Source organism: Carcharhinus amblyrhynchos, chromosome 20 (assembly GCF_965287045.1).
Source record: "Carcharhinus amblyrhynchos chromosome 20, sCarAmb.v2.hapA, whole genome shotgun sequence".
Lineage (NCBI taxonomy): Eukaryota > Metazoa > Chordata > Chondrichthyes > Carcharhiniformes > Carcharhinidae > Carcharhinus > Carcharhinus amblyrhynchos.
This window is the reverse complement of record NC_137343.1, coordinates 14305147-14329250: the sequence shown is the minus strand read 5'-3', so window position 1 is coordinate 14329250 and position 24104 is coordinate 14305147. Positions and strand designations below refer to the sequence as shown.

General features: G+C 42.0%; 1 protein-coding gene across 1 annotated transcript in view; it reads left to right on the top strand.

Annotated features, from left to right (window-relative positions):
* Positions 1 to 243: 243 nt before the first annotated feature.
* Positions 244 to 24104, top strand: part of slc6a4b (solute carrier family 6 member 4b) — a 39811-nt gene continuing 15950 nt past the window's right edge. The window contains exons 1-8 of the mRNA XM_080208671.1: positions 244 to 546; positions 6531 to 6665; positions 9726 to 9945; positions 11838 to 11976; positions 13137 to 13271; positions 18990 to 19093; positions 20630 to 20757; positions 21764 to 21876. Of these exons, the coding sequence (XP_080064797.1) occupies positions 336 to 546; positions 6531 to 6665; positions 9726 to 9945; positions 11838 to 11976; positions 13137 to 13271; positions 18990 to 19093; positions 20630 to 20757; positions 21764 to 21876 (1185 nt within the window). The 5' untranslated portion in view covers positions 244 to 335. The remainder of the gene's footprint in view (positions 547 to 6530; positions 6666 to 9725; positions 9946 to 11837; positions 11977 to 13136; positions 13272 to 18989; positions 19094 to 20629; positions 20758 to 21763; positions 21877 to 24104) is intronic.

The window sequence follows — 24104 nt, the reverse complement described above, 5'->3', positions numbered from 1 at the left end:
GTTGCAGTTTTAATTACTGATGAAGGGGACGGCGGCAAGAGCTGGGGTGGATCTTGCATTCCCCCCCAGGGAGTTGGAGTTGGAAATTGATGCGTTTGGAGTGTTTCTGGAAAAGCCCCCACCCCACCCCAAAGGAGGGGACACAGTGTACGTGGTCCAGATTTGAACACAGCGTTTTACACTCGGCACCTCAGTGGACAGAGACTCCAGAGGTTCATATGGAAAGCAGTACATTGGATTGCACCAAGCCAAGAAACTGCACTCTGCTGGGGACTCCTTCAGCCAACGGTCGCTCCCAGTCACCCGAGACTTGCCCGGCAGAGAACGGACTCCTCATGCCAGCCAAGAAGGTCAGGGATTGCGTGGCTGTCGGTGATAAGGATTGCCCCTGTCCCGACTACCAAGCCCAAGCCACGCCGTTTCGGAGCCCGGACCAGAGGGACAAGTGGGGCAAGAAAATGGATTTCCTACTGTCAGTCATTGGGTTCGCAGTGGACTTGGGCAATGTCTGGCGGTTCCCTTATGTCTGTTACCAGAACGGTGGCGGTAAGCTTATGCCTAATATATGCCCAAAGTTCTCTACAAGCGTATTGCAGGGATCTCTGCGTTAATATATCCAAATTCCTAAACCGACAAAGTAATTCATCAATTGATTAGATTTATTAGAATGAAATGTGTTTTTGAACCATTTAAAATCATCTTTTTTGTAAATTTTGAGAAATCTCGAGAAAAAATCATTTTTCTTGTTGATTCTTGTAACTAATTTTTCTATTTTCCTTACAGCCGTTTTAATATTTACAAAATATTATTAAAACATGCTGAAATGAACTATGCTCAAAATGTCCCGAATATTTTAAAGTGTTACCAATCACTATTTATAAAATAAATCCTTTGGTTTAGATTTGTACAAATTAACCTTCTGTTCACAGGATGCAAAGGGTGAAGCTGAGGTATCACAAAGTCCTTAAAGTACTTTCAGTGGAATTGAGATTAGTCTTGGTGTTGTAGTGTTTAACTCAAACACGAGCATCCTCACTGGTCACTTTCCATTTCCCACGACTCATTCCTCTATCTGTGCAGTTCGGGGTTCATTTACTTTAGTACTGGATGTCGTTAAGAATTTGGTAAGATTTGTGTGGTACTGTTGGTTTAATGCTGCCTGCTGCAGAGTGAGGCGGAAAGAGTTACAAGATCAGTGAGCGGTTCTCCTTCCAATCCGATTGAGGCCACGGGGAATCCACTCTTCCCGCCTGCCACGGGAATTGTAGCGGGCAGAAGGCGCGGGGACTACGCAAATATCCATTGACCTCGGACGGGATTCTCCAGTTTTGGGACGAGCGCGGCCGGAGAATCCCATCTATGCATATATGTGTGGACTCCACAATATTAGGGAGCGATGTTACCTCGATTAACTCTCCCATCAACACATGCCCAGCCGGTGCAAGGTAAAGGTAGTAGTATTGACCTGGCAGAGGTGCACCATTCAGCCTCTTGGCTCAGTCAAGAATCAGATCAAACCCCAAGATGGGTGCAGTGCCTTTTCTCGTCAGCTTGGACCTTGTCTGCCTCTCTTGTGGATGGAGACCGTAAATTGGATTCAACTTGAATTGGTTTTTGGATTCGGGTCTGCCCAGTTGGCTTTGTAACTTAAAACATGGAATAAAAATGAAACAAATAAATAAATAAAGTTGTGTTGGGAAGTAGAGAATACCAGAAATTCAGTATTTCATGGAGGAATAGGCGCCTAAGGGATGGACACATCGTTCAGATGGACACACATGGGTGGCTGGGAAGATAGACAATAAACCACACAGATTGATAAATGGATAGTTGGAAGTAAGTGCAATGCTAGACTCAATGCATTGTTATAGATTACCAAGTGCCTATTCCTGATCCGCTGACAGGAAATGGGAATCACCAATTCTGTGGCTGTTTGATTCATTACAGCTAAAATAACACGTTTGCGTCGGTTACATGGCATTAAAACACATCTGGAACAATCAGGATAGTTAAACCTAGGAGATGGGATGACCCAGGTTATCAATCTCTGTTTAAATTGTAGCAGCATCACATGGTCCACCTCATCTCCATGAACTTTATCTGGGCAAGAATCAGTTCTGAGAGAAGATTTCATTGAAAAGGGTCATTTTTGGGTTGTCAATGCCCACCTCTGGCTTTGGGCTTTGCAGCATGTTTTGAATGATGGAGTTGACAATTACAACAGATCTCACATCTTCCACTTTATGCACATGCATAAGTCACCAACAACCTGGTGCCACCATGTTGACATTACTAAATATAAGCCAACCCCAATGGATTCGCCAGTGTGATGTGATGCATGGCATCACTGGGCATGTAATCCCTCCTTGTCTGAATTCTATCTTCCCATAACCACCAGTTGGAACTGCTTCCCATGTTTTCTAGGTAATATTCCCCATGAACCTCTGCCCTCCTTTGGGCATCTTGACTTCACCTCTGCATACGCCCTATGAAGTCTCCAGATATGTTTGGTGACACTCTCTATTTTAGTCAGTCAAAACCAAAATCTCCCAATGAGTGGCGAGTATGGTTGACTTCTTTGGGGATGCTTTGAGGACATTCCTAAGTCATTTCCACTGCCCTCCTAGGAGTCTCCCACTGCCACTGAGCTCTGATAGAACATTTTCTTCTGGAGTTTGATGTGAGGCATAGGAAAGATATATCCCACCCAGGGGAAAAGTTTGAGGTTTATTCATTAATGTCACAACTAGGCTTACATTAACACTGCAACAAAGTAACTGTGAAAAATGGCTTTGATTGATTAGCAACTCTGCACTGAGCTTGGGAGAGGATGTTGCTGTTGAACCATTTTTCTTGCCACCATATTTTGAGAATCTTGAGAAGGCAGCACTGGTGACACTTCTTCAGTGCTTTGAGAGGCTTATTATATGATATCCAAGTCTCCAAAGTATATAGAAGTCTGGGAATCATTATTGCCCGATAAACCACCAACAACCCAGCCAAACAACCCTTTAAATACCTCCTGCCCCACATGTGGCCAATTCTGCAGGCTGGCATATTGAACTTATAAGCCATCTCAGGACTCATCGAACCAAAATAGGAGAAAGTCATCCTTGATCCTAAGGGACTACCTACATAAAGAGAGTGCCAGGGACCAAGCTGGTTTTATATGTGACCTCAAAGGAGCAAGGGTTGAATGTTGGAAGTGATTAGAACAGTATTTATAATCATTTTAACTGTTGGTCACATGGAAAGAAAAAGTCTGCAAGAAAAATGTTCAAATACTGAATGTGGTATTTTGAGAACTTTTTTTGGTGGTAACTTATAAATGTAACTTGCTTTCAGAGGACATGTCCTGCGGTATAGTAATTGATAATTTCCCTCTCTCCATCATTACTACTAAATGTAAATATATATGTTACTGAAAATGGACATAAGAACATAAGAAATAGGAGCAGGAGTAGGCCATCTAGCCCCTCGAGCCTGCCCCGCCATTCAATAAGATCATGGCTGATCTGTCGTGTCTCAGTTCCACATTCCCACCCTCTCCCCATAACCCTTAATCCCCTTCCCTATCAAAAACCTATCAACCTGCGTCTTAAAAATATTTAGCAAGGCAGCCTCCACCACTTCAACGGGCAGAGAATTCCAGAGATTCACCACCCTTTGAGTGAAGAACTTCCTCCTCAACTCCGTTCTAAACCGCCCCCCCCCCCCTTTATCTTGAGGCTGTGCCCTCTAGTCCTACTGTCCTTTCTGAGCGCGAAGAGCTTCTCCACCTCTATCCTATCCATCCCATTCATCATCTTATATGTCTCAATGAGATCTCCCCTCATTCTTCTAAACTCTAACGAGTACAAGCCTAGTTTATTCAGCCTCTCCTCATAGTTCAACCCCTCAACTCTGGTATCAGCCTAGTAAACCTCCTCTGCACTCCCTCCAAGGCCAAAATATCCTTGCGTAAGTGCGGCGACCAAAACTGCACACAGTACTCCAGCTGCGGCCTCACCAGTGCCCTATACATTAATCTCTTATTTGTGCACCAACTGTCCATCTTCCTCATGAATCCATATCCCTTATAAAGATTCCAACAATGATGCTTATCATTGATCCAGGAATCATGGTGGTCAGCACTCTTGGTCATTACAGTATAAAACTCCTAGAAGTTGTTATCAGCGGTATCCTGCTTCTGATTGCTGTGCCGATCTTTGCAGATGCAATCGACAGAGAATCAATGATTAATGTGAAAGTCTACTGGGTACACATTCCTGTAAAATCCATTGAAATGGTTAAGTTTTGTTAAATGAAGCATACCTGAGCTTTTAGCAGTAATGATTATGGCTCAACAACCAAGATGAATAGGAAGCAGCTGTTCCCCTTGATTGAGAGGAGAATCACAAGGGGGCACAGTTTGAGGGTAAGGGGCAGGAGATTCAGAGAAGTTTTCAGAAAAAAACATTTTCACTCAGAGGGTGATGGGAATCTGGAATGCACTGCCAGAGGCTGGGAACCTTACAATCTTTAAAAAGTATTTGGATGAGCACTTGAAACATCATAGCATTCAAGGAAATGGGACAAGTGCTGGTATATAGGATTAGCATGATTTTAATGGTCGTTACTGTTGGTGCAGACTTGATGGGTCAAAGGGCCATTTCTACACTGTATGACTCTATGACACAAAAAGGTACAAAAGTCTGAGGTCACGTACCAACCAATTCAAGAACAGCTTCTTCCCTGCTGTCTTCAGACCCTTGAATGGACTTACCTTGCATTAAATTGATCTTTCTCTACACCCTAGCTATGACTGTAACACTACATTCTGCACTCTCTCCTTTTCTTCTCTATGAACGGTATGCTTTGTCGGTATAGCATGCAAAAAACAATACTTTTTCACTGTGACAATAGTAAACCAAATCAAATCTAAAAATCAAATGATCTCTATGTCCCTAAAAAACTGATTTTGTAAATGTGGAATGCTCTTACTTCTATGCCATATTAACAATTACAGGATTCTTTTAAATAATAAATGTTAACTTATTTTTCAAATTTTAAGGTTTGTTTATGATATTTCAGTTTCTATCTAACGCCAAGTATTTATCCCAATCTCTATTTCACTCTTTGCAAAATGATTAAAAATTGAATTAAAATCTGTGCATTTTACTTCTTGGTCTGTGAGAATTCTTCAATCTGATTCGGTGCAGTTTGCTTGATAATTCTGATGAAAGGTCATCCAGACTCGAAATGTTAGCCCTATTCTCCCTCCACAGATGCTGTTAGACTGACTGAGGTTTTCCAGCATTTTCTGTTTTTGTTTCAGATTCCAGCATCTCCAGTATTTGCTTTTATCCGTTTGATTATTTTGTTTTGCTGGATGTCACAGATTCAGAAAGAAGTCTCACAACACCAGGTTAAAGTCTAACAGGTCTCACAACACCAGGTTAGAGTCTCACAGACTCCCTACAGATGGCAGAGTAATGAATGTCTTGTGCAAAGAAATTGACGCTCCATACCCTTTAAGTCTTTGTGGGAAACTTTTCCTGATGCCAGCAGTGAGCATTGTCTTTTCATCACAGACTTCAAACTCTGGGCTCAATCATTTCTCAAACTTCATTATAAGTCTGGAAATCCCAGACAGGAACAGTTTGCCTTTCACACAATTTGAATGAGGACATTTCAGTATCAGGATTCTTTTATTTACAATTATTTTTAAGATTTTTAAAAATCCATAAAATTTTAAGCATCTGTTTTAAAACATCTCCTAAATCTAAATGTCTTTGACCATTATCCTTTGGAACTTTTAACCAGCTTTTAATGATTGATTAGAGCCTTTGTGGAGGAAATAATCACTTGATATGGCAGCAACGAATTACTATATATTTGTTCCCTAACCAAACATTGGTAAAATTAAAGCAAATTGTGGTGTGTATGTGTTTGTGAAAAATAAACACAAGTACCAGAAACAGGATTCTATCAATCAAGCTTTGTTACACTGTCAAGCTCAATCATTCTTCTGACAATTTATTTTCTCATCATAACATTAATTTGAACAATATACTGAAAAGTCGAATATATAGAATAATGTTTGCACACTGGGCACTTGCTATTTACAATTAGCAATGGTTCTTGGAGGATGGATGATTGGATCCAAGGTGATTGTAACTGTGCATTGGTCTAGTTGTCATTGTGCATTGGGGTGTTTGTCTTTGTATATTGGAGCACTGGTCATTTTATATTGGAGTGCCTGTCATTGTACACTGGGTAGTCAGCACAGCACAGCAGACTAGTTATTACACATTGGTATATTAACCACTGCATATTTGAATAGATGCCATCGTACACTTGGCTAGCTATCAGTCATATACTGAGATAGCTATCAGTGCACGAATAGGAATATTTTAGAAAATGGGCAATTACCATTGTACATTGGGCTAGAGGAATATTGGGAACATTGGATCTTGAGCTTTATAAATTAATACTCTAGTAATTTCTCATATTGTTTTCAGAGATCTGATTTTTCTTGTCAATTTCAGGTGCTTTTCTCATTCCCTACGCCTTAATGGCAATGTTTGGGGGAATTCCCCTATTCTACATGGAACTAGCCTTGGGACAATACCAGAGGACAGGTGCCATTCCAGTTTGGAAGAGGATATGCCCAATATTTAAAGGTGAGTGCATCAAAAGTAGACAACATTACAGCACAGAGAGTTATAAAATCAAAACATCCTGTATTTTTTTAAATTAATTCATGGAATTTGGGCAATGCTGACTGACCCATTTATTGCCCATTCCTAGTTGTGCTTGAGAAGGAGGTGCCTTCTTGAAAAGCTGAATGGCTCGCTAGGCCATTTCAAAGGGTAGTTGAGAGTCAACCACTGTGGCTTTGGCTTCACGTGTAGGCCAGACCAGGTAAGGACAGCAGATTTCTTTCCCTAAAGGATATTAGTGAACCAGATGGGTTTTTCCGACAATCTACAATGGTCTCATGGTGATCAGTAAATTCTTAATTCTAGATAATTCCTGTATACAAACAAATCACATGGAAAAGTAAACTGAAAAAATACACTGAAAAACAAGTCAACTAGGGCATTGTGATAATGTTTATGGGCGTTAAAACTCCAAACAACTTATACTCTGGATTTTAAGAAGTGCAAATTTTTTTTCAGCAATGAACAATTCAAACAAGTTCTTATACTTTGGGGAGGGGAGTCTAAGTTCTAGCTATGATTAGACCTTTAGATGTTTACTAGAGCATTGTTACTGAGTAAAAGAGAACAATTTTTGAGTACATTACTCTCTTTCTGTCCGCGGACTTTAATTCAGTTGAGTACTGTATTTTAGTTAAAAAAAGTGCTCTCTCAACAACACTCAAGTGGTTTTGTGGTTAACTGCAACACACAGACTCAAGATGATTGACACCTATCAGAAGGTCCCATTGCTGAACCTGTACTGTACGGGGGAGGTGATGGCCTAGTAAGCTTTTCTCTTTAGACCAGAGGAGGATGAGAGGCGACTTAATAGAGGTTTATAAGATGATGAGGGGGATAGATAGACGTTCAGAGACTATTTCCTCGGGTGAACGTAGCTGTCACTAGGGGCCATAACTATAAGGTTCATGGTGGGAGATATAGGAGGGATGTCCAAGGTAGGGAGAGTGGCTGGGGTGTGGAATGGACTGCCTGCTGTGGTAGTGGAGTTGGACACTTTAGGAACTTTCAGGCAGTTATTGGATAGGCACATGGAGCACACCAGAATGATAGGGAGTGGGATAGCTTGATCTTGGTTTTGGACAAAGCTCAGCACAACATCGAGGGCCGAAGTACTATGCTGTACTATTCTATCTTCTATGTAGGATTATCGCTAGACTATTAATCCAGAAACTCAGCTAATGTGCTGGGGACACAGGTTCAAGTCAAATGGTTGAATTTGAATTTAATAAAAAATATCTGGAACTAAGAATCTACTGATGACTGTGAAACCATTGCCGATTGTTGGAAAAATCCATCTGGTTCACTAATGTCCTTTGGGGAATGAAATCTGCCATCCTTAACTGGTCTGGCCTACATGTGATTCCAGACCCACAACAATGTGGTTGATTCTCAGTTAGGGATGGGCAATAAATGTTGGCTAGCATTGAACAAAAATAAAGTTAGCCAGAGAGACTAGAATTACAGTGGTGGCATCAGATTGTCTTCAACATCTCCAAGCTACAGATCAGATAGTGGGGGGTGGACAATCAGAATTTGATGACTTGGCTGCAGGGCTGCCAATCAAATCATTTCTGAACTACATAACTAGAAGTTAAAACCCCAGCTGCAAGAATTGAAAGGAACAATTTCTGACCCCCCCTTGTGTTCTATTGGAGAGTTTTTTTTATGATATTATGTTGCTGATAAATTAAATAGTACTAACCCACTACTTACTCAGGAAGGGCCACAACATGAATACAGTTACAGTCAAGAAACATCTTTCACAGCACAGGATGAGTAATGAGTGCACACACGGGACTTTCAGCATGGTGGACTCCTGATTTCTGTCACATCAGTCTAGGGTTTTTCCTAATGTGAAGACTGTTAGAGGAAAATTGGAACTATAAACATATGAGATAGAAAGAATTGCATGATTATAGATCCTACACACAGGCCATTTGGCCTAGTCTATGGTGCTATCCCTCTTCATCTTTTCTATTTTTCCCTCGAATGGGAAATGTGTTTTTGCAAAATCCCTGGCCTGTTGCTGCAGTACATCTTATAGGTGCAGACACAGTGTGCTGGTGATGGATGAAGTAAATGTTCAGATAAAGTTTTGGTATCATCTTTGTAGAATTTATTTTGTACTTTCTCCAGTGTCACTATTAATATGGGGCACAACACAAGGGGGAACTGGACCTTTTCACTTTCTTTACAAAGAATGGAATATCAAGACCTGCCTCCAAATAATGTTTGAAAAAAGAGCTGGAAAAATTCAACAAGTCTGGCAGCATCTGTATTTGGTTTTTAAAATTATTGTCATAAGTAAGCTTACATTAACACTGCAATGAAGTTACTGTGAAAATCCCCTACTTGCCACACGCCGGCACCTGTTCGGGTACAGTGAGGGAGAATTTTAGCATGGTTGATGCATCTAACCAGCACGTCTTTCAGACTATGGGAGAAAACTAGTGCAACCGGAGGAAATCTACACAGACACAGGGAAATAATGCAGACTTCACACAGACAATGACCCAAGTCGAGAATCAAACCTGGGTTGTTGGTGCTGTGAGGCAGCAGCACTAACCACTGTGCCACTGTGCTCCTATGGAGTGATAAACAGAGTTAATGGTTTAAGTCAAATGTGATTTGTTTTCCAAATCCTAATTTTTTAAAAAAATTACAGGATGTGGGCTTCGCTGGCCAGGCCAGCATTTATTGCCCATCCCTAGTTGACTTTGAGAAGCTGATGGTGAACTGTCTTCTTCAACTGCTACAGTGCCTGAGGTATAGGTACACATCTAGTGCTGTTGAGGACTGTTTCCTGAAGAAAGTGTAGAAAGGGAGAAGGAATACATTGAATTTAAATGTGGTCAATATCAGACTTTGTGTTCTGGAAAATCGAGCAATAAGGCACTTGGGAGCCAAAGGCAGAGGGAAAACAGGTTATAAGTGGCTCCCAAACCACATAATGAGAAGTATGGTTCTCCCTTTTGCTACATTCAGCCTCTCCAAATTACCAACATGTTTTTGCTTTAGGGATTGGATACGCAATCTGTATCATATCTCTATATGTCTCCTTTTACTACAATACCATCATCTCCTGGGCTCTCTACTATTTCTACTGTTCATTCACGGATACCTTGCCCTGGACTAACTGTGACAATCCTTGGAACACACCCAACTGCACCAATTACTTCGGCAAGAGTAATGTCACCTGGAATAACTTCTCCAGATCTCCAGCCGAAGAGTTTTTTATGTAAGTGCATGTAAGTGGCTTGTGTGTACACAGATGTACTGGTTTCAAAGAACTAAGTGAATTGTTTGGACAGTGGATGGTGTGGTGGATGGATAAGAATGGGGAGGCATGTTGTATGGCATGTAAGTTCTGGGGAATGAAATCTAATACATTACTTGCACTCACTCAAATAATCATTCCCTGTCTGAAGATCATAGAGTGTGTAGTTAAGCTATTCATTATACGGGTCCTCACGGTTGAACAGATAGACGGATGTGTTTAATCAGCATACCACTGTCTCTCTTTTCGATCAGAAATGGGATCCTCACTGATTTTATTGGTCTTTAGTCAAAGTGTACTGAATCAGCTGTCACACTCCAACTGTCGTTTGGGCTGTGAAAAATTAAATCAAGGAACCATGCCAGGAATGACACCAACTTGTCTATAATGTTAAAAAAACACATTGGGTATTGCACATAATCCCTAAACTGTAATGGCAGCATCAACCAAATTCTGGGTGAAGCTCAGCAGTGATCTATATCATTGAACTAGACCTTTGAAGTGATACCAATAAAGTAAATCAGAGTTGCAAATTAGGTACATAAAATGCACACGTAAGTTTAAATTTATTCATTAGTGTCACAAGTAGGCTTTCATTAACACTGCAATGAAGTTACTATGAAAATCCCTTAGTCGCCACACTCCATTCCTGTTCGGGTACACTGAGGGGGAGAATTCAGCATGGCCAATGCACCCTAACCAGCACGTCTTTCGGACGGTGGGAATAAACAGGAGCACCCGGAGGAAACTGACATAGAGAACATGCAGCCTCCACACAGACAGCAACCTAAACTGGGAATCGAACCCAGGTCCCTGGTGCTTTGAGGCAGCAGTGCTAACCACTGTGCCACCGTGCCACCCTTCCTGTAAAAGCTAATGCTTTTGGCACTCCCGAGAAGTCCAACTCAGGAACTACTTACACTTATATTGCGTTTCATAATATCCTCAGGATATCCCAACTGCTTCACTTCCAAGAAAAAAGATCTTACATTTCTACATTCAGAACATGGTAGATTAACAGGCTGCCATGATAACTTGTGGTTAGGTGTCCTCAGGAAATCCCAAAGCACTTTACAACCAATTAATTATTTCTTGAATTGGGTTCACTGCTATCACATAGGCAAACACGGGAGCCAGTGTAACAAGACGTGGTCCACAAATGGCAATTGAATAGTTAGGAAATCAGTTTTTGGTTATCATAGAATGATAAAATCTCTACAGCACAGACAGAAGCCATTCAGCTCATTGACCCTGTACTGACAACAATCCCATCCAGGCCCTATCCCCGTCAACCTACATAATTGCCCCGCTAGTCTCACTGACACTAAGGAGCAATTTAGCATGGTTTGTCAACCTAACCCACACATCTTTAGACTGTGGGAGGAAATGGGAGAACCCAGAGGAAATTCGTGCAGAAACAGGGAGAACGTGTAGACTCCACACAGTTACCCAACAGTGAAATTGAACACGGCTCCCTGGCACTGAGAGATGGCAATGCTAACCACTGTGCCACACATTAAGTTGGCTGGGAGAAAATTGTTGGCTAGGATACCTCCCTGCTGTCCCTCAAATCTCATCATGGGATCTTTCATACCCGCTGAGCTGTTAGATGGTTAATCAGCTCACATAGGAGACAGCATTGCTGAAAAAGCACCAATCCTCAGTAATGCATAGAGCTTCCAACCCCGACATGTGCTCCCTTCAGCAGTGGAATTTGCCATCGCAACTGTTTGAGTCAGAAACTGAACGCTGTCAAATTGGCAACGCCAAATGAGTTTTGCTTTGAGATGTGATTACTATTGTTTTTTGGAAATAAGTGGTAGGTGTTCTTCATGTTTTCCTCTTGCTTTTAGGCGGAATGTTCTGGAAATCCATAAATCCAAAGGGTTGCATTATGTGGGAGTGATCCGCTGGCAGCTCCTCTTATGCCTCTTTGTCATATTTACCATTGTTTACTTCAGCCTCTGGAAGGGAGTTAAAACATCTGGAAAGGTTTGTTTGATGAGATGGCTATTGCGACAATGATATTTTACACAAACCCAATGAAACTGCAATGAGTCAATCTCTTTGGCAGTATGTTTGGGGCAGCGACAAAAAGTGTGACAGGCGTGTTACAATTCACTGCTTATTCTGAGTAAAGGAGGAGGACACAAGCACAGGTACACAGTCCACTTTTCTTCCCTCCACATAGATGGAATCTGGTTCCCATCTATACATAGGAATAATGTTCTAACTTTTCCCCAGTTTTTAATAGCTGGTCTCACTTACAACTACAGTGTGCACTGCATTGTAACAGGATTGCAATATTAATCAGAAGGGGAATGCTATAGAAAGTGGTCAAAGAGAGAGAGGCTTGTCAAACAGTGTTTTGTAGAATTACAGAGGAACCTATTGCAGAAAGGACTGTGTTCCAGAGGGTGCTTGTTAGAAAAAAGTGTGCTTTAGAGAGGGCTGGATTTGCCATTTGGGGTTGAGATGTTGACATTGGGGTCAAATGCAGCTCCTGACCCCACACCATGTTGAGCATGGTCACTCAATGTGATTTTTGGCCAGAGGGCACACTCACCATCCAATGAGTGTGCCCTCTGGTGGACAAGGCCCCAAGCCTGGAGGGCCATTTGGAGGTCTTCCAGCAACGGCACATTAGCTGCTCCATTGTCTGAGGCGAAAGCTGCTGTCTCCTCCAGAGACAAAAAGAGACAGAGAGAGGGCATCTCAGAATGGAACGTCTCCTCTGGACAGCCTGCAGCCCCAGCTGTGGCCACCGGATGGCCATTATGGGTACTGGGTGGGGAAGAGGACATCCCCATTCGGATGAAGCACTGTCTCCCATCCCCAACTCCTGTCTAGAGGCCACTTCCTCTCAACTGGCTGTGTTTCAGGCAAAGTATGGGGCCCATCTGCTGACTGGAGAATAGGCACCTTAATTTCGCCAACTGGCTACCTACCCAACACTTGCAGTTCTGCCCTGATCTGGTCTTCTTGAAAATAGCTCGGGGAGTATGGATGGTACTGGAAAACTAGCATGCCAGCCAGTGGCATCCCTGTCCCATCCCCACTGGCTGTGAAAATCCTGCCCAGTTCATTAGAAGGATGCATTCCAGAAAAGTTCCCATTTAAAGACAATCAAACCTCTTTTTCTTCTGTTGCAGATAGTCTGGGTGACTGCCACACTGCCATACTTGGTGCTTTTCATTCTTTTGGTAAGAGGAGCCACTTTACCTGGAGCCTGGCGAGGTGTGGTCTTTTACCTCAAACCAAACTGGAAGAAGTTGTTGGACACGGATGTGAGTACACATAAAGGACGAGACAGAAAAGTTCAGAATTATTGAAAGAATTATTTTGAGGTCGAGGATTATTGTGACAACTTGGTTGATACTGTGGGCAAGGCACCATGGGTGGCACGGTGGCACAGTGGTTAGCACTGCTGCCTCACAGTGCCAGGGACCCACGTTCAATTCAGGTCACTGCCTACGCGGAATCTGCATGTTCTCCCTGTGTCTACGTGGGTTTCCTCCGGGTGCTCCGGTTTCCTCCCACAGTCCAAAGATGTGTAGGTTAGGTGCATTGACCGTGTTAAATTGCTCCTTAGTGTTAGGGGGACTAGCAGGGAATAGAATCTGGGTGGGATTGTATTCCATGCCCTGCTCTAATAACCTAACTGCTTACAATCTTATGTGTCTCCTTTTCAGATTGAAAAATGCAAGTGTATCTCATATTTCCTCATAACTCAAATCTCTAGCAATAATAATCAGTCTCCTGGCGTTTCTTTGTTCCAGTGAATAAACATCCTTCTTTTGTCTTAGCCATCAGCATTTAAATAAATAAAAAAAGTTGATTTATTAGTCACAAGTAAGCTGACATTCACTCAGTACTGAAATTACTGTGAAAATCCCCTAGTCACCACACTCTGGGAGAATTTAGCATGGCCAATGCACCCTAACTAGCACATCTTTTGGACTGTGGGAAGAAACCCACACAGACACAAGGAGAACTCGCAAACTCCACACAGACAGTGTGGAGTTTGTAAGAATTGAACCCGGGTCCCTGGTGCTGTGAGGCAGCAGTGCTAACCACTGTGCCACCATGCTGCTGTGCCAAATTAAATACAACATTCAAAACCACCACAGCAATTCAACCTTGATTCCCTTTCACTTATATTCTACTGTTTTTGGCTACGAGGTTGAAAATTATATTGGCGTTGTAGTTTCTTGCTCTTTATTTGTTGCATACATTCAGTCTACCCAGGTCCTTATGTGTCTTTCAACATCATCCTTCATTATTTCTATGTATTCACGGAATACGCACATCACCCTTTGTTTTCTTCACATCTGTCCGCATTCAGTTTTATCTGCCATTGCTTTGCTCACACATTTTTTTGTTCAGGTTATTCCGTAGTTTCTGAGCTGACTTCTCTTGTTAGGTGGACTAGGCAAAAATTTGAGTGGGAGATGAAGCAATGAAATCTTGATTCCAATGCAGTGAGATTTCACTGCAGGAGAGAGTGTGTAGGTCACCTTATTCATGGAATGAGAAACAAATAATAACCATAGTGATATTGATATTGTGCGGAATGGTAGCACAGTGGTTAGCACTGCTGCTTCACTAGTGTCAGGGACCTGAGTTCGATTCTGGCTTGGATCACTGTCTGTGTGGAGTCTGCATGTTCTCCCCGTGTCTGTGTGGGTTTCCTCCGAGCGCTCTGGTTTTCCCCCACAGTCTGAAAGATGTGCTGATTACGTGCATTGAACTGAACAGGTGCCGGACTGGCAGCGACTAGGGGAATTTCACAATAACTTCATTGCAGTGTTAATGTAAGCTTTACTTGTGACTAATAAATAAATAAATTAGGGAAAGATCAAGAAACATAGCAATGAAAAGAAAGGCAGGAAACTGAATTGAGAGAATTAACTTTCCTTGTACTCAAATGATCTAGTCTCTGATACTGTACTGCGATATATTGCAACATTCATGCTCTTGCCCTGAGAGTGTAAAGTTCATTTATTAGTCACAATTAAGGCTTACATTGACATTGCAATCAAGTTACTGTGAAATTCCCCTAGTCACCACACTCCAGTGCCTGTTCAAGTCAATGCACCTAAGCATCACATCTTTCAGACTGTGGGAGGAAACTGGAGCACCCAGAAGAAACGCACGCAGTCGATGTGCAAACTCCACACAGTGACCCAAGCTGGGAATCGAACCTGGGTCCCTGGCGCTGTGAGGCAGCAGTGCTAACCACTATGCCACCCCCTGTCTTCTTAAAAATTAGTTTATATACTTGGTTTATACAGGTAGGAATCAAATCAAAATAGATCATAATTTAATTGCTCTTACTGGTAACATTTAAAAAAAATCAATGTCTCTTCCAGTTGTACTTTCTCACAGGACAAAAAACTTTTTCAATGAAGACAAATAATGTCCTTTCTTCCCAGCTTTTCTCACATTATTATGGGGTCATCATAATGCTCGCTCTTTCATATCAACCATCACTTTTTTTTGTGGATTTGGCACTTTAGCCAGAGGCTACTCACCCTGGCCAGTTATCCAGGCTGGGGAAACCAGCACTTGCATCATTGGCTTGGTTCTTTCAAAGAAGAAAACTCCTGGAATGGGACTCCAACCCAAACCGGCCCTTTCAGCTCAGAGGGAGTAGAGCGACCCACTGAGCCACTCCAGCACCTGGCAGGGAACATACTTTAGCATGTCACAAATCGATTTAACTTACTGCAAGGTGCTAAAATAGTTCCCAACATTGCAACAGAAATTATGAGAACGGGTATCATTGCCACTGAAAACAAAAGAACTCTTGGCAACCATTTCTAGCAAGAAAGATAATTTATGAAATACTGAGTGGCAAAATCTTCAGGATATCATCACACATTGCAAAATGAACCATGCTTTTTCAATAATAATGTGTTCTTCAATGTTGATATATTTTTCCCAAATATATTGTTTTTTTTTGGATAAAATTGAGTGAAGTCTAATTGCCCAATCTGGCTTGGATTGTAGTATGGGTTTACATGAATCATTATTTCATAGAACTCTTCTCACACATTCAAATATGTGCCTCATCCTTGCAGACAGCTGCGCTCTTTCATTCATTAGCCACAACCTTAGTTACAGACAGCTACTCATCCCTGGGTGGATGGGGGCTCTAAAAGGTAAATGAGTTTATTATTCCATTGGAACAAGAGAGAGAAACCCTTGCAAATGCAAATCATAAATTGAAACACGCATCTGCTTTAAATACAGCCTTTGTTCATGCCAGTCTTGCAAAGCGATGGCTGTTTTAATAACAGATTTGCTTTCTGTAATTAACTCTGCAACTCCAGAACTAAACTACCTTTTCCAGTCTTTCCTCTCTCTGGTACAACGAAAGAGGCAGAGTCTCTCCTCACCATCTTTTCTCTGCGTCATTTTTGGCAACACTTTTCACAAAGATTTTAAATGTCCAGCACCTATAAGCTTTGGTCCTACACCTAAATTCGTCAATAAAAACTTTTGTTTTATGAGTTGAACTGAATCACTGTCCACTTGGATCAGGTCTGGCACTGTCCCTGGTAGAATATTATTAAATTCCTACTCCTGTCACCTGACCAGTGATACATTTGCGAGTGAGTTGCAACAATCATTTTTTCCTAAAGTGAGTCCACTAATATAATAGGCAGAGTGGAGTGCCTGATATTGGAATCTCGGTATGTTTTCAGTTGGCAAAATCAAGCAGAGCTGCTCCTCCTGCTCGCCAGCCAATGCTGTCAAGTCTGATTTAGCTGTGAGCCGGATTAGACTCAGCTGTGACATCTTCCACGATAGGGTAACTTGCCAGCAATCCAGGGTGACATCTGAAGAATGGTCATAGTAATGCTTATGGAATCATATTGCAGCACTTTCCGGATGTGTGGGCGGGGGGGTGAGGGGTGGGAGAGTGCCATCTGGGTGCTATATGTTAGCATTATTTGTGAATATAGTTTTAAAGTTTATTTATTAGTGTCACAAGTAATCTTGTGAAATTGTTGTGAAAATACCCTAGTCGCCACACTCCAGCACCTGTTCGGGTACACTGAGGAAGAATTTAGCACGGCCAATGCACCTAACAGCATATATTTCAGATTGTGGGAGGAAACCGGAGGACCAGGAGGAAACCTATGCAGACACAGGGAGAACATGCAGACTCCGCACAGACAGTGACCCAAGGCGGAATCGAATCCAGGTCCCTGACGCTGTGAGGCAGCAGTGCTAACCACTGTGCCACCGCGAGTGGGTTTCTCTCCTTTGCAATTTCCCGTGATATAGTCAAAGCATTCCCCACAGATTTTCTTATTTAAAAAATATACTTTATTCATATATAATCTGAAAAACATGACAGAAACATAACAACAATGAAAAGCAATCATATTTACATTTCCCTGAGATCAAAATGTCTGTTATGTCCAGTCTAAGAACGTTACATATATTTCAGAACAAGTCCAAAGCTCTTTATGAAACTCTGTACACTAGTCAGATTGCACTTTGTGGTGCTTTAATAGAGTTACAAAGCATTTCAGCACACATATATGACTCTGCTGGAAACAACAATCAGAAGAAGTCTCCCCTTTTGTGTCTGCGCCTGGAAAAAGGGAAAGACAAGTAACACTGTATTTTTGTCATGTTGATACCACATATAAGCAGCACAATTACATTTTCCTCACAGACACACGCTTAGTTGCAAATACACAGTTTAATCCAAGAACTGCAATGAACCAACAGTAGAACTTCAAAGAATTTTGCTGAGATTATGAATTAGAATCAGGGGGGTGGTTCCTCCCACTCTTCAAAGATGCGCAGGTTAGGTGGGTTGGGGATGTTAAATTGCCCCTTAGTGTCAGGGGGACTAACTTGGGTAAATACATGGATAGGGCTGGGTGGGTCAGTGTAGACTTCATGGGCCAAATTACCTCCTTCTGCACTGTAGGATTCTATGAAAAACATCACTTAGATCCCCCCTTCCAAAGTTTCTTCTTACAGAGCAGCAACGTCCAGGGAGAATGTTAAGGGGTGGCTCCTCTGTATGTACATGGATCTCTTTCCCCAAGTAATAAGTGGACAAGACTGATATCTCCCAGCAATTCCAATTTCACACTGTAGGTGAGGAAGATCACACAGATCTCCTTTTCCAGTTTGGAGGGGAGGTTGGGATACAGGTTTACATCCTCACACTCATCAGTGCTCAGGTTGAAGCCAAATGCTCTGACAAAGGGTCATCCTGATTCGCAACATTGGCTCTATTCTCTCTTCACAGAGGCTGTCAGACCTGCTGGGTTTTTCCAGTATTTTCTGTTTTTGTTACGAAACTACATGTGATCCCTTCTCCTAGTTGGGGACGAGGAAGATTTAAACCTCGTGCTCTAGATGATGCTAAACTTCCTTTCCACCTTTCCATTTTTTTTGTATTTAAAATTGGATCATCAGCCCATCAAGCCTGCACCAACAATCCCCCACCCCTTTACATTTACCCTGCTAATCCCCCTAACCTACACATCTTGGGCAATCTAGCATGGCCAATCAACCTAACCCACACATCTTTGGACTGTGGGAGGAAACCAGAGCACCTGGAGGTAACCCACACAGACACGGGGAGAAGGTGCTAACTCCACACAGTCACCCAAGAATGGAATTGAACCTGAGTCCCTAGCATTGTGAGGCAGCAGTGCTAACCACTGTGCCACCATGCCTTTCCATCCAGCAGCTTAGCTTAAACCCAGGTAAGATAAACCAGTTGTAACAAGAAATTCAACTTTTGTCTGGAATCGAGTGCTGAATAGTTACCTGGAGTTCGGTGAGTAGAAATTTCCAAAAGAATCTATATTATCCATCCACGAGGTAAGACTTTAATAAGCTATTAGGTGGTTAGCTATTAGGATGCTAATGCCATGCTTTTATTAAAATGTCCCTTCAATGTTAAGCTATGTTGGGTATCATTTGATCTGCACGGGTCATTTCTGATCTTTTGCTCTTTCCTTTAGGTGTGGGTGGATGCAGCTACGCAGATCTTTTTCTCCATGGGCCCTGGATTTGGAGTCATCATGGCTTTAGCGAGTTACAACCAATTCAACAATAACTGTTACCGGTAGGACTAAATGAATAGTGCCCAAAGTTTTAAAAATCGTACTACATACTTTCCAGGTTCCTTAGTGGATATGTAAATAATTCTATTCCAAACAGACTAGAAACATTTCTGGTTCAAACCTTCATCTGTACTGAGTTAGTTAGCCTCCACAACATGCAGGAGAAGGAGTCGGGGGGGGGTGGTTGCAAAGTGTAGCTTTTTTCCTGTTATTCCCAAGGACCGAAAGATGCCCGGGATCCAAAGAGCATCTCCAGGGATGGTGGACATCTACCCCTCCGTCCCTAGAGATTAACTCAAGTCAGGTAGGAGAGGGTGCAGAAAGCCAAGGGCAATATAACTGGGGGTGGAGATGGCTGGTTCATGCTTCTACCTGCATCGAAACCAATGACATGGAAAGAAGAGGGACTGATGATGACATGAACCTGTGGGAATTGCCAGCAGCACTGCTGTTACTGTCCACAACATAAAGCAACAATACAGTTACTTCAATACAGTGGAGGTGGGGTCCAGCAGATTCAGAAAGGTGGGAAACTGTAAGATGATATAATGTGATCCCATTTTAACACTTAAAATGACACCATTGACATTAATAGATACTGGGACAGTGCAGAAAGTTGATATTGAGGTAAAAGATCAGCCATGATCTAGTTAAATGGGGAGCAGACTTAAGGGGCCAACTGGCCCAGACCTGCTCCTACGTCCCTTCCTAAACCTGCGGTAAGCAAATTGGCCTTCGTGGAAAAGAGCCAATTTTACAAATATTCTTTTACACTTGATCACAACAGATACTGAATACCATAATTTTTGTCCTCCACCCTGTTTGCAGGCACCTGCCATTTTATTTAAAATCACCTTATTCACAGAATTCCAATCAGGTTTAAAGTTTATTTATTAGAGTCACAAGTAGGCTTACATTAACACTGCAATGAAGTTACTGTGAAAATCTCTAGTTGCCATGCTCCGGTTCCTGTTTGGGTGCACTGAGGGAGAATTTAGCACGGCCAATGCATCTAAGCATGTCTATCGGACTGTGAGAGGAAACCGGAGCACCCAGAGGAAACCCACACAGACACAGGGAGAACGTGCAGACTCCACACAGACAGTGACCCAAGCTGAGAATCTAACTCAGATTCTTGGTGCTGTGAGGCAGCAGTGCTTACCACTGGGCCACAGGAAAGGCATGTGAATAGTTAGGACAAAGGATGTCCTGCTTCCCTCATTGTTGTGACAGTGGGGTGGAACCATCGGTCCTCTGTTTTTCACCAATCAGAATGTCAATTGGTAATATATGAAATAATGAGGTGGAATGCAGTGTAAACGTGCTGCCAGATTGTTGGGGATCCGTTCTGCCAGTCAACCATATTGGGAACTATCAGGTGCACATTAAACTCAAAGGATGCAAACCAAGGACATTGCTCCTGCAATTTCCTGATATATACAACGGGTGATGAAGGTCCTTAACTCAGAAAATGAACCCGCTGGGTGCAAAGCATCTTCCTGATGGTGCGTCAGTCTGACTTTTTATTTTCCTTGCAGAGACGCAATTGTCACCAGTTTAGTGAACTGTCTGACTAGCTTCCTGTCCGGCTTCGTAATTTTCACAGTTCTAGGGTACATGGCTGAGATGCGTAATGTTGATGTGCAGGAGGTGGCAAAAGACAAAGGTGCGTGAATTTAAGTGACTCTGTAACAAAGGTCATCTTTGTTAAATGTAGATCAGCACAAGAAAGAAACTTGGAACAACGTCATGAGTGGGTTGCAAAATTGTAACTTCTAAAATAAACAAAACTGTTTCTCTGAAGAGTCTCATTGTTATAGAAACTGTGAGCTGTTAGCACAGCAAACATAATGAGATTTGGCTGAGAACCCAGATTTCCATTTTGTCTGTTGAAATAAGTGGACACATGGGGCAAACATTGCTTGATTGACAACTTTTTCTTAGATCTATTTAGCTAATGCCTCAGTGTTCATTTATATAAGATAGATCCGTCAAGTGCTTATAGTTTCTGTTATTAATACTTTAAATGTCTGACTGAACATTTAAAGAGCGATAATAACAGAATTGTTTTAAAAGAAAGTTATGAACGACTTTTTAAAGCTTTTCCACACATGCCATCATTATTATAGGATCTCCAGTGTCTATAACTGATAAATGGGCATGGAAAGACTGTGAGTTGGCATGGAGGGTGTGAGGGGCCATTGGGGATGGGTGGAGGGATGCAGATTGAGATGGAGGATACAAGGGACCCTTGAAGGTGGTAGAGGTGCACAGAAGGTATGAGGAGTCATTGGGGATGGATGAAGGCACATGTTGCATGAGTTAACAGATAGGGCATGGGGGGTGGGTGCGGGCTATAGGGTCTAATACTGAACAAAACAACTGGGACAAAGGGACCAACTCCACCAGACACACACGTGCACCACCCCCTCCCTTGAACAAAGATCACACCCTTTCGAGGCACTTTTGCCTGAGGTATGTATGCCAAGAGGGATATTCTCCGAGTTCCACCACCTTCCTATAACATGAAAATCCATGTAGTTGACATCAGTGCAACTACTTTAACTACTGCTTACATTGTGAGCATCTTTCTCCTTCTCAGTAACTCATAAACTCTGTATTTGTCACAATCTCTAAAGAAAAATTAATATACCTTCTTTTTGGATATTTAGGATCTGGCCTTCTGTTTATAACCTATCCCGAGGCCATTGCTAACATGGATGGCTCCCCCTTCTGGGCAATCCTGTTCTTTCTCATGGTGATAACCCTCGGCCTGGACAGTACAGTGAGTATAAGTCTTTAGTCAAACCAATTTGAAACTTCTACAGTCAGAGGGTCTCAATTGGAGAAAATACATTTCAATTGAAGACATAATATTTCAGATGGAGTATGCTGTGGAATCTGTGCTTGTTACAACAAAGCTTAGATATTAGGAATATCCGTGTTCACGAATGTTTTCTTGTCACTCATTGTCAACATTTGGCACATCCAGATCAAATAAACTGCTTGTGATCAAGAGTACTTTACTGGAAATGCATGAAATCAGCATAAAAGGCATTTCTTATGGAAGTTATTGTGGGATCAACAATTCACACATCTTTAGTTACACTGGAAGGCTTCTAATGCTTGCTCATGCTCAAAAACCCATACCATTGACTGTGGCATTCTCCCAGTCCCTTGCCTGCTACATGTGTAGAAGTCTAGTCAGGTCACAGTTAAGATCAGATATGGTGTTATCTGTAAACAAATAGTCTATTAGCGTATGAGGCATTGAAGAATGGCCACTCAGGAGAGGTACTTGAGTTTAGCCAGTGTACAGGGACAAGCGAGAAGGCAATGCCTATGACAGGAGGTGAAGATGGAAGTGAAGATCTGTCCACTTCATGTGCTATAATCAATTCAATCTACTAAGTGACTTTTTAAAAATTATCTTTATTTGCAGAAATACTGATAGCTCAGTCTTTTGTCTGTCTCCAGTTGTCCTGAGGACATGAAGAAATAATGACATAGTGATGGACTGGAGTCACGTGTAGGTCAGATCAAATAAGGACAGCAGGACACCTCCCTAATAAGGGTGAAGGAATAAGTTGGGATTTTAGTGTAATCCAGCAGCATTCATGGTCATTTCTCTGATGCCAATATATTATTGAATTCAATGACACCAATTTAACATTGCCTAGTCCAGTATCCACTAAGTTACCATATCTGACACAGGAATTTTCAGTTGTGAATTATTAGATTGCGACTGATTATGGTGTAACTAACAGCATGATAATCTGAGTTATTTTGAACAAAAGCATGTTCTGTTTCAATTTTTTGTGGGTCAAATAATGGCCTCCGCATTAATGCCCAAAAGATGATAAGCTATAGAAGACCATTAGATGGATGTTCTTTCATTGAGGATCCCTACCTGAAGAAGAGATCCACCCAATAAGGCAATACATATAAGAAAAGATGTTCCATAAGTCTGTCAAATCCTTTACATGAAGAAAGCTCTGCAACCCATCACATTTCCCTACCATTCCTACACCCATTCCCTTCGGAGTCACATAATCTCCTATGAGCGGCAACACAAAAAAAACCATAGGCCAATTTAGGGAACAAAAATTGGAAAGTTTGTATCCAAATCCCAAAAGCAATCAAGCAAGTTCCAGAACACAACAGTAATGGAGTAGCATACCCACAATGGCTCATTCTAGTTTCCATGTGGTCATGACTCCTGGAACTTCTTCATCTTTTTAATACTCACAATGAATCCATACTTGCTGCCCATACCAACAATTCATTCCAGAGATCAACAGCTCTCTGCAAAAAGGGTTTCCCAGCATCTAACCTTGATCTGTGCTTTTCAATTTGTACTCTGCTCTCTAGTCCTTTATAAGCTAAGTAATTTGAATAATGTAACCACTTGGACAAAGTCTAGAACTTAGATTGTTTTGGACAAACTCAGTATAATCACAGAATCAATCATTTTCCAAAGATAGCATCAGAAATAAATCACTTTGGTTATGTTATGGAACTTGCCCTGAATTTGAATAATAAGCCTAGCACACAATATACAAAGAACAAAGAAAAGTACAGCACAGGAACAGGCCCTTTGGCCCTCCAAGCCTGTGCTGCTCATGATGTCCAAACTAAAATAAAAAAAGGTCCCTTATTCGGACCGTATCCCTCTATTCTCTTCCTATCCATGTACCCATCCAGATGCCTCTTAAATGTTGCTAATGTGCCTGCTTCCACCACCCCCTCTGGCACATTCCAGGCACCCACCACTCTCTGAATGAAAAACTTACCCGCACATCTCCTTTCAGTTTTCCCCCTCCCACCTTGAACCTGCGCCCCTTGTAATTGACACTTCCAGCCTTGGAAAAACTCTCTGACTATCCACCCTGTCTATGCTTCTCATAATTTTGTAGACCTCTGTCAGGTCTCCCCTCAGTCTCCGTCTTTCCAGTGAAAACAATCCTCGTCTATTCAACATCTCCTCACAGCCAACACCCTCAAGACCAGGCA